Source organism: Natrix helvetica (assembly GCF_964273705.1).
Source record: "Natrix helvetica genome assembly, chromosome: 14".
NCBI classification, from domain to species: domain Eukaryota; kingdom Metazoa; phylum Chordata; class Lepidosauria; order Squamata; family Natricidae; genus Natrix; species Natrix helvetica.
The window spans coordinates 11,196,391-11,207,621 of NC_138564.1; the positions used below are offsets into that span (position 1 = coordinate 11,196,391).

At 48.5% G+C, this 11,231-nt stretch overlaps 1 protein-coding gene across 4 annotated transcripts; it reads right to left on the reverse strand.

Annotated features, from left to right (window-relative positions):
• Positions 1–1,742: 1,742 nt before the first annotated feature.
• On the reverse strand, positions 1,743–8,361 carry PRKAB1 (protein kinase AMP-activated non-catalytic subunit beta 1). Of its 4 annotated transcripts, none has more exons than XM_081966298.1 (8): positions 8,276–8,361; positions 6,362–6,593; positions 5,583–5,749; positions 5,155–5,248; positions 4,543–4,657; positions 4,088–4,221; positions 3,178–3,246; positions 1,743–2,507 (listed from the first exon to the last, which is right to left on the reverse strand). In XM_081966298.1, exons 2-8 carry the CDS (start codon positions 6,518–6,520, stop codon positions 2,430–2,432), a joined length of 816 nt encoding a protein of 271 aa, XP_081822424.1. In that variant the 5' UTR covers positions 6,521–6,593; positions 8,276–8,361; the 3' UTR covers positions 1,743–2,429. The 4 variants fall into 4 exon arrangements, with proteins under 4 accessions (XP_081822424.1, XP_081822423.1, XP_081822422.1 ...); XM_081966297.1 differs by having other exon boundaries at positions 8,102–8,342; XM_081966296.1 differs by having other exon boundaries at positions 6,362–6,584; positions 8,092–8,342.
• Between the last annotated feature and the right edge of the window lie 2,870 nt (positions 8,362–11,231).

Genomic DNA, 11,231 nt, shown 5'->3' on the forward strand with positions numbered 1-11,231 from the left:
CAGGCGGTTTTGTCAGGAAACGTGCCTGGATTTCCATCTCCGGAAGTCCCGAGAGCTCTTTGGAGGTCTTTGCATCTCACCGGGGGGGGGGGGGGGGGGAAGGAAAAACCTCCTACCGATTAATACTACTACTTCTACCACTACTTACTTAATAATGATAATCCCTCATTACCTGAAAACTCGACGCCTCGAGTCCTCGAAAGTGTATATCGCGTGTCTTGTTTGTGAAAATGCTTCCTGCTATAGAATAGCTTCCGAACACTGTACATATTGACAACAAAAACTTTATATTCGTAAAAAAGAAAAAAAAAGGAATCAGACCCGTTTCTACTTTTTTATTGTAAGATGCGTGCGGTTTTAATTTGGGTTTTTTTTTCTTTTTTGTGGTCCCCTCAACCGCGAGGCCTTGGAAAATTTTGGAAGGGGTCTCCAGCTGCCCCGAAGCCGTTCCCTCCTCCCCCCCCCCTCACTTCTCAATCTTGACAGGTTCTGACCAGCAACTTACATGCCCTTCTCTTGGCTTAGCTGCAGCTCGGTAGCTCCGTAGGAAGGTAACCGAAGGCTTTAGGTGTGTTTGGAGTAACCTTTCAGTAGCCTTTTTATGATCACAGAGCCGGAAAAGGAATAGCTCACACCCCCTCCCTTGAAAAGCTATGGAACGTCTGGTCAAGGCAATAACCAAAGAAAAGACATTTCACTCTATGTCCGGCACGAGTACGATGGGCTTTTTTCGTCCGGCTGGAATCTATATTTTCAAACTTATCCTAGAGTCTTCCTACGTCACCACTGCCTTTAAAAGGAAAAAAAAACACATAAAACCTCTGGTTGAATTATTCCTAATCTCATAGAATCGTGAAATCAAGGGACCCTTGGAGGTCTTCTAGTCCAACCCCGTGCCCAAAGCTGGAATCAAATGAGGGCAACTGGACTCAAGTAAATTTGGTCATTGACGTATTTGTCCAGGTTGACGTCAATGACCAAATTTACTTGACTCCAGTTGCCCTCATTTGAAGTTTATTTTCTTTTAAACTGGACAAATTAGCCTGTCCAATCTCTTCTTGAAAACCACCAGCGAACCACTGGTTCATCGTTCTCACTGCCGGGAAATCCCTCCCTATTTCCACGCTGGAGCTCCCTCTGACAAGCAGTCCCACCCCGTCCCTCTGGTCATTTTTACTTCCTGACAGCGGAATTGGGGAAAAAGGTGGTGAAATATTATGGTTATTTTTGAATGCAACGATCGTTTCTCAAAAGTTGCTCAAGTGAGCATTCTGGTTGCTTCGTGGAGAAGTTGTCCTACCTTCTCCGTTTACAAGCAGGATCCGCAATCCCGCCAGCTTCCTGCAACCTGTTGGCCAATCCCACGATAGCGCTGTCCCAGGGGTAAATTGCTCTGAAATCTGCTACCGGTTTGCTTCTCGCGAGCACGCGTGTGCCAACAAGCACGCTTTGCGCGCAGGCGCTAAGAAGCCTTTTCTGAGCCTGCAAAGGTAAGTAGAACAGCGAAGCGGGAGGGAAAACAGCTGTGCCGCCTGGTTTACGTTCACCAGAAAGCAGGACTCCCTGCTTTCTAGCGAATATAAATTGTGCGGTACAGCTGATGGTCGGAGCTTTTTAAAAACATTTTTAAATATATATTTTTTTACTACCGGTTCGCCCACCCCCCTTTAAAACTTCTTTAAAGCACTCCGAAAATGTGTCGCGAACTTTGGCGGCGGGCAGAAAGAGGAAGACACCACACCTTTTTTATTTTTCCCACGGTGCATTTATTAAAACCCCTTTCCAAACAGGGATAAATATCAAACTTAGATAGACCGGCGGGGCTAAAATATTGGTTTCTGGATGCTGCCCACTGAGCGGATTCCATCCCGAGGAATAAAGCTGCTGGGACAGGGCTGAGGATCCGCCCACTTCCCCTGCCAATGAGAGAGAAATGGGGGGAAGTTGGCTGCTCCCTGCTTCCTTCGGTCCTCATTGCTGCTGTGATTGTGAGCTCCGAACGGTTGTTTTTTTAAAAAAATTAAAAACGAAACGGGTGACGGAACAGGTCTAGGATTACGAGGCAGAAGTTTTCAGGATTCGAGACACCCTTGTCCCTCTTTGGCAGCTGTTAAGCCATCCTGTGAATTTGGAGTCGGAAGCGTTGGGAGGATTTAATTCTTGACGGTTCAACTGGCCCCGCGCAGTTTGGATGTCCTCTGTGTGTCTTGCAGGCGGCTTCACGCTTGATGGAGCAAAACCACAGCTGTTCAAGCTGGATCCAAAGAACAGGCGAGGAGAAAGCAAGGCACCAGTTCAACTGAACAGGATTCTCTTTTTGTGTCTGTGTTAGGGGAATGGGACGGGACGGTTTTAACAGCAAGGATGATGCTGGGGTGATTTGTGATGGCAATTTCTCTCTCTCGGACGAGTCCGCCGTCCCTGCCCTCTCATATGGGCTTGTACAGCAACGTGGTCACGTATTTCTTCTTGTAACGGTGGGTGGCGCTGAGCACCATCACGCCATCCTAAAGAGAGGACAAGAGAGGGAAGAGAAGTTAGAAGAGGGAAGAACCGTCAAGAGGAGGGCCCCGTAGTGGCGAGGGAGGCCTCTCTGTTCTGACGTGGACTTCCCGAGAGCCTGAAGCAAACTCCTGGTCCCGACAAAAAAACCCTTTTATTAATGTACTGTGAATTCTGCTCATTCACATCCAGCAAAGTCTTTCAAGGGAGGATTTACTGTCACAGACTTTATCTGGCTTGGAGAGCTGCCAGGCCGATCTCTGCAAAACTTGGCCAGGACTCTCCAAGGAGAGTCACAAACCAATGAAGCGAACTAATGGTGTCCTGCAAACTCCACTCCCCTTTCGCTCCTCTTTTATTTCCTCTGGGAGGGGCCATTCACCGTCCACCTGTGGCCTTACTCCCAAGTCGACCCCTGTTCTTTAGCTGTTCCCTTCGTCTGGCAGCTCTGCGCATGCGCACACTGGGAACAGGCTCCAGCTGTTCTTCTGCCTCACTGATGTCTTGACTCTGAAGGCAACTGATAACTGTCGGACGGCCCTGGCCCCCTCTCTGCCTCCGACAGCCCTTGTCTGAGCCTTCCCCAGACTCCAGGACTGGCCCATCTTCCTCCCCTACCTCCTCACTGTCTGAATCTGCCGCCAGCTCCACTGGTGGCCCACAACATTCTCTTACCTTGATGGAGAGGGCGTAGAGGTGGTTTAGCATGACATGATTAGGTTCAGGAAGGAGCGCCGGATCGCACTAAAAATCAAGAGCTTTGGGTTAGGACTGTGACCTCAAAAAGGGCCCATAGCCAGGATGTTCTCTCAGCCAGATGTTAAGCTTTCTTCCTGCCCCCCCCAACCCCAGTACAGGTAAGTCCTCGACTTACAACAGTTCCCTTAGTGACCGTTCAAAGTTACAAAAACTTTGTCAAAAGTTTTTACAAGCCCTGAAAAAAGGGACTTAGGGCCATTTCTCACTCTTAGGACTGTTGCAGCATTCCCCATGGTTGAGGGATTGATACATTCGGTTGCTTGACAACGGACCTTTATTTACTGCCCAATTATGACCCGTTCCCCCTCCCCCCCAGTGTGTGTCATCAATCACATTAACCAACGGGACAGTTTCCCGTGTTGGAGGGGGATCACTCCCCTCCGGCTGTTGTAAGCAACCCCGGGAGACAGCCTTGAGAGAGAGAAGTCCGGAATATACATCTGTCTTTTGCTGCTGTGCCGATTCATCGGTTTCCCATCCCCCCTTTTCCTATGGCAACTCAAGAGCAGGCGAGGGATGCTTTCTGAGTTGACAGAGATGTTACAAGAACGGGCATCAGTTTAGGAAGCCGTCTTGGAGACTTGGCTCCTCTCGGGTTTTAAAGACCCTTGAAGGGAAGAGGAGGCAGCTTCCTTAAAGGTCTGAAAAAGCTCCGTCGGGTGTACTCTTTGAAGTAGCGCGCACACACACAAATACTTAGCTTAGGCTTCCATTTTTTCGCGCCCCAGAGAACGCTGGCAGCTGTCGTCCCAACACAACTGGAGGCGGCCAGGCCAGGCCAAGGAGGGTTACGTGTTTGTTACCTGCTTCTCTACGCTCTACTTACGGAGATCCCAGTGTCTTTGTTGAGGATGACTTGCAACAGGTGGGGAGGAAGGATTGGGGGCGACTTGAACCTCTCTTCCGGCTTGACGATGTAAGGGTCCTGGTGATACGGTCCGGGGGGCGAGCTCGACAATTCTGGGGAGGGGAACATACTACACATCAAGGATGCCCAAGCTTGGCGACTTGAAAACTTGTGGACTTCCAACTCCCAGAATTCTGGCCAATCGCCGGCCATCGCCCCCCCCCCCGCCCCCAATCAACCAATAGGAAGGCACCACGTCAATACAACTCATCAACGAGCCCAAAGCACATATTCCAGGAGAGAGGACGGGCTCCAGGGCGAGTCCGAAAGCTCGGCAGAGTAAACCTGTGGTCCAAGTGACCGACCCGGATTAGATCTTGCAACAAACAGAAGCTGTTGCGTCCTCCCTTCCCTTTTCAAATTATTGCACTAACCCGACACATCGGAGCATTTTTGGGAATCGACCATTAAAGCATCGAAGACTTCGAAGTCCGTCTTCTTCACATTAATCACATTATTGATGGTTCCTAGTTGGCTGGTCACGACAGGCTAAGGAGAGAGTTGGTTAGATCCAGCAGGAAAGTTGAGCAGGGGGTTGGACTAGAGGACCTCCAGGGTCCTTTCCAGCCCTATAAGTATTCTTCTCTTGGGGAGGAGGAGGAGGGGCAGTCTAGTGAAACCAAGTCTCTTATCTTATTCTGCACGACCTTCACCGTTTGACTACGTTCTTTGCAACGTTATGAAATCAGGTAACAACTTTTGTGCCGGGAACAGATCGCGAGAGATTTATTGCTATGGAGACATAAATCCGGCGGGATAGCCTTTTCAAGAGTAGCTGGGCCACAGTTGTTATTCTCCCCACCCACCCACCCACCCCGCCTAGCAACCAAAATGACTAAAGATACTTTTGAACTGGAAGCCAGGAAGATGCTCAAGTGCCACCTGTCAAAATGGGACGTCGTCCATTTGTTCATTCGTTCCCCCAGGGCCCAAAACGAAACCCGATCGCTGAATTTTTAATTTTTTTTAAAAAAATGACGCCTCACCTCGGAAGGATCGTGTGTCCACTGTCCGTCCACGTAGAACTTGTACTGGTGTTCGCCTTCTGGAAGATCGAGGATGGCTACGAAATTCTTGTGGCTGCAACAAGCGGGTTTTTTTTTTTGGGGGGGGGGGGGGGGAAGGAAAGACACGACCTGTTAAGAGTCTTGTTTCCCTGCAGAAACTTAAAAGGGAGGAAGAAAAGCGGAAGAAAAAGCATCTCCCATAATCAAGACGAAGGGGAAGTTGGGGAAATGTCAAGCGCCACTGAATCAACCCAGATGTTCCACTGCCTATTTATGGGATGGATAAAGCAGCCTTCCCTCTCTCTCTCTCTCTCTCTCTACGGATCCGTTGGATTTAACAGATGCCGCCTCCTGTATGAAACGATTCTTCCCCCGCGGGATAGGAAGCTCGCAGACTCCCGGTTTACCTCCGAGTCAGCGGGAGCTTGTTCCAGCTGTTGAAGGAGCCCGATAAATAAACTTCCTTGCCTCCACCAGTCCACCGGAAGACAGTCGGCTGCGCCTGGGTGGGAGCCTTGTCGCTCACCTCCAGATCGTGTTGCCAAGCCAGGAATTCGTCCTTCTCCATCGGAGCCTAGAAAACAGCAGAAACAGGCCAGTTTCGTTCCGAGAGATCATGGCTTGTGAGAGACCATGGTAGCATCGGAGGCCTTGCTACGGGTCCCGTCCCCTAAAGAGGAGATGGAAGGGACTTCTAGGCAGGGTCTACCATATATCAGCACACCAAGGATGACAGCTTGGCTTCCCGGCTACTTTGGGTGTTCCTTAGCTTACGACTGAGGGCTTAATGGCCGTTCAAAGTTACGGCTACTCCCCAAAAGCTACTGATGACCCGGGTTCAAAGTTCCCACATCTCTTTCTCATAGTTGCGTGTGAGATTGTGGGGGTGGAGTCTGGACAACTGAATGTTTACTGGCCAGATGCCTTTCTTGTCACCAGTGCGGAGTTTTATTCAGCAGACGTATTCTCATTGTGCCCAGAGAGAGAGAGAGAGAGAGAGAGAGAGAGAGAGAAATATCTGCCTCTACCTAGGACTGAACTCACAGCCTCCTGATTGTGAGGCGAGAGCTCTACCTCTAGGCCACCGCGCCACTCTCATTCCGAGATATGGATGGGGAATATTGGGTTTTTGAGGTAGTAACGTTCAGTGTTAGGATATTTCTTACGCAGCAAAACTGTCACCTACCTTCATTTCTTCCGCATTGAAGAGGTCAGCATCTTCGGGACTGTCCATCAAAATCTTGGGCCTGTCTCCATCCTTTGATCCTCCGGGGCTGTCCCTTCGAGGGGCCTTGTGACCCCCCTGGCGCTCACCCCCCTGGCGTTCGCTGCTGGTGTTCCCCATGGCTGTCGAGGGGGGTCAGAGGATGGCGATGGGCAGGTGGGCAATCTTTTTTTTCGGTGACTGGCTAGTTGGCCTTGTAAAAGAAGGAAGAAGAGGAGGAAACAAACTTTAGCTAAAGAAAACAATCAGATGCCTTGACGGGAACAGGCAGACAGACCTCGACTCACAAAGCAGTCCATTTAGTGACTGTCTGAAGTTACGACGGTGCTGAAAAAACATGGACGTATGGACGTTTCTCAGCCTTACGACTGTTGCAGCATCCCCATCAAAATGCAGGTGTTTGGCCGAAAAAAACCAATAGTTATAGCAATAATGATGATACTATACATGTCATTTCTTCAGTGCTGTCAAGTGAAAAGATATACTTAAATATTTACAAACTGTGAGGGTGTACTCACCTGTGATATACTGTACATAGTAATTATAGCAGTATTAAGAGTTATATTAGCTTGCTTACAGCCATGTTCATTATACTAGCATATTTATAGATAACATTAATCTTTTGACGTGCACATAACAATAATCTTTCTTCATCTAACCGTCTTAAGAACGGCAGGGGTTCACTTAACTATTGTGGGATGGAAGGTTGTAAAACGGAGCAAAACTCCCTGAACCAATGTCTCACTTAACAAACATAAATGTTGGTCTCCATAGTGGTCATAAATAGGGGGCTTGTGTAGGGTTTCCTGCCTATGCAGGGGGCTGGCCTAGAAGACGTCCAAGGTCCCCTCCAACTCTGTTTATTCTATTTCTAATTCTATTCCTATTCCTAATCCCTATTCTATTCTATTTCTATTTTTTATTCTATTTCTTATTCTATTATTTCTTTTCTACTATTTCTATTCAATTCTTATTCTATTCTATTATTCTTATTTTCTTATTCTATTCTTTTGTATTCTATTATTCTTATCTATTCTATTATTTTTTTCTTTTCTAGTTCTATTCTTTTTCTATTTCTATTTTTATTCTATTTCTTATTCTATTATTTCTTTTCTATTATTTCTATTCAATTCTTATTCTATTATTCTTATTTTCTTATTCTATTCTATTTTCTATTCTATTATTTTTTCTTTTCTTTTTCTATTCTATTTTCTATTCTATTTCTTATTCTATTATTTCTTTTCTACTATTTCCATTCAATTCTTCCTTTCAATTATTCTTATTCTTATCTATTCTATTTTTCTTTTTCTTTTCTTTTCTATTCTATTTCTAATTCTATTTTTTATTCTATTTCTTATTCTATTATTTCTTTTCTACTATTTCCATTCAATTCTTCCTTTCGATTATTCTTATTCTTATCTATTCTATTATTCTTTTTTTTCTTTTCCCATTCTATTTCTAATTCGGTTTTATTCTATTTCTTATTCTATTATTTCTTTAGTATTATTTCTACTCAATTTTTATTCTATTATTCTTATCTATTCTATTATCTTTTGTTTTTCTTTTTCTATTCTATTCCAAATTTCTATTATTCCTTTTCCTACCTGTATAAAATCCGGGCAGCCCAGGGAAAGGGGGCGCCATGGAGACCCAAAAGCCCTTAGGGGAAAGCTGCCGAGGCCCCTCCCCACCAGGTCCTACCTCGCGGGGCTGTTGAGTCCAAGATAGGAAAGTAGGGAGAGAAGGGCTCCCAAACACAATGCCCCAACCCTCGCTCCTTGCGCGACGAAGGAGGCGCCGATGAAGCAGCCCTGCACCCGGCTTCCCCGAGGCCGGGCGCCGCGCTCTGCACATGCTCAGGAACCCCCAAGTCACCTTGCGCGCGATGAGCCGCCGATGCAGACCGCAAAACAACCCGGTCCCTTCGCTTCCGGACTCCGCCTTCCGGACTCCGCTTCCGGCCACGCCCCTCCGCGGCCTCTCCTTCCGCTTCCTGTCAGAGGAAGTCGCAGGTCACGTTTAGGAACGCGCATGCTCCTCAGAGCCCGCCGGCTCTTTTCCTTCGTTCTCGGCTCCCGGGGCTTGCAATGACACTTAAGCGGCCAGGAGGGGGCAGCAAAGAATGAGAGGTGGAAGTGGGGGGGAGTCACGCCCGCCGGGGAATGCTGGGAGTTGAAGTCCACCCTGCCTCAATGGGTGGGGGGGCAAATTTGAAAAGGCTGGGCCGGGCTTTATACGCGCGTGTGAGAATTGGGGTGCAGCCAGAAGAGAGGGGGGAAAGGGCTTCTTTCTCCTGTGCACGCTTGCACTCTTGCCATTATTATATTGACCAGCATTAAAAAAGAAAAACCTGCACAGAAATCAGGTTCCTGATTTTGACTCTGGCTGTTCAATCAGAATAGAGCTGGAAGGGACCTTGGAGGTCGTCTAGTCCACCCCCCCCTTGCTCAAACAGGACATTTCAGACAAGTGGGGGAGAAGCAGCAATTTGCCCCAAGCTAAACTCAGAATATAGGCTCAGACAAGGAGACAGCCTTATTAGCACAGATGTTCTAATGAGCATTGATTCCCCCCATTATTCATCCAGATGTTGACTCAACTGGACGATTTTTGTCCGTCATATGAGCCCTTCCCAAAGACCAAGGCAGAGGTTTGGAAGCAACGTTCTTCGAAGAGAATAACAGCGTTGGGAGGAGGCTTGGAGGTTTTCTAGTCCAACCCCGAGTCTGCCCAGGTAGGGAACACTACATCATGTTGATATTGGATGGCATTAAAAGGTCTCTAAGCCAGCAGTGACCAACTGGTAGTCCGTGGACCACTGGAAAATCTTGGTGGTCCGCAGAAAAATTATTTGCATTTTGTATATTGTACTAAATCAGGGACCCTCAAACTACAGCCCCTGGGATGGATGCGTGCAATGAATGCTTGTGTTGCTGCAGAGATCCCCCTTCGGGGTCTTTTTGTGGGGGTTGAAGGGGGCAGAAATACCCACTTGGGGTCTGCTTCGGCCTCCTGGTGGGGGGCTTTGGGTGAAGGCTGAAGGGAAGTGCCACTGGTGGAGAGTTGGAAGGGACCTTGTAGGTCATCTAGTCCAACCCCCTCCGCCCAAGTGAGAGACCCTACACCATTTCTGACAGATGGCTGTCCAGTCTCTTCTTGAAAGCTTCCAGTGATGAAGCTCCCAAAACTTCCGAAGGCCACTTCTGTTCCATGGGCTGAATGTTCTCCCTCCTTATTTCCAGGTTGAATCTCTCCTTTGGTCAGTTTCCATCTGTTATTCCTTGTCTGGCCTTCGGGTGTCTTGGAGAATAGCTTGACCCCCTTCCTCTCTGTGGCAGCCCTTCAAATATTGGAAGGCTGCTCTCCTGTCTCCCCAGGTCCTTCTCTACACTAGACTAGCCATGCCCAGTTCCTGCAACTGTTCATTGTATGTTTTAGCCTCCAGTCCCTTCATCATCTTGGTTGCTCTTCTCTGCCCTCTTTCTAGAGTCTCAACATCTTGTTTATAATGTGGTGACCAAAACTGGATGCAGTTCTCTAGGTGTAGTCTTACTAGGGCTTTGCAGAGTGGTGTCAATACCTCCCTTGATCTTGATTGTATCCCTCTCTTAATGCCACTTAGGATTGTGTTGGGTTTTGGGGCTGCCACCACACATGGCTGGCTCGTATCTAATGGAGCATCAGTCCAGCTTCACATGTTGCCACGGAGGGTCTGATTTCAGCCTTCCAGGCAACTTGGTCCGGGGGTTTTGCGACTCGTTGAAGGCAAATCTCTCCCTGGTGTAAATATCTGCTGGGTTCTCACCTCGCCTACTGTAGATACCTGGGGTATATTTAGCAGGCCCTCTCTAGGATTACAGACCGGGATATGCAGGCGCTGCTGTTTTGCAACTCAGCTGTCCTTAAGACCCCCGAAGGAGGCTAACCTGATCCAGAGACGGGCAAACATCACTTTTCTGCACCCACCCACCCCATCTGTCTCTGCCCGTGAACCCTGCCAAGAGGCAAGAGAGAGGAGGGAGGGGGGCAGGGATTTGGGATTTGAGCCATCACCAATCTGCTCTGGGTGGTAAGGGAGAATATGACAGCTGAAGACTCCAAGCCCTACTCTTAGGACAAGAAAATAGTGTCAGAATTGCTATAAGGTAAAAGTTACCCTCACACATCTGTGCTAATCGTTCCTGACTCTAGGGGGCGGTGCTCATCTCCGTTTCAAAGCCGGAGAGCCAGCGCTGTCCGAAGATGTCTCCGTGGTCATGTGGCCGGCATGACTCAACGCCGAAGGTGCACGGAACGCTCTTCCCTTCCCACCAAAGGTGGTCCCTGTTTTTCTACTTGCATTTTTTACCTCCTTTCGAACTGCTAGGTTGGCAGAAGCTGGGGCAAGTTAACGGGAGCTCACTCCGTTAGGCGGCGCTAGGGATTCGAACCACCGACCTTTCTGATCGACAAGCTCAGCCTCTTAGCCACTGAGCCACTGCATCCCATGTCAAAATGACCAATTACAGCTCAAAAGAAGCTGGGACGGTCTTAAGGCCCGAAATACCATCCGGGGAAGGCGGTTGTGCTTGGGTGCATCCCGTTAAACGGAAAGGTTTCACACTCGGTTTTCCGCAGGAACAGCGTAATCTGGTGGACTACCTGCAGGTAGTCCTCCCACTTACAACGCTTCACTTAGGGACCGTTTCAATTCACAACGGCGCTGGGAAAAAAGCGATGCGGGGCCCTTCTTCACCTTTGCACCGTCTCCCCCCCAGGATCGTGGGGGATGGGGGGGGCTTACCTTCCGAGGCTTGGCCCCTGACTCGCATTGATGACCGTTGTGGGGTTC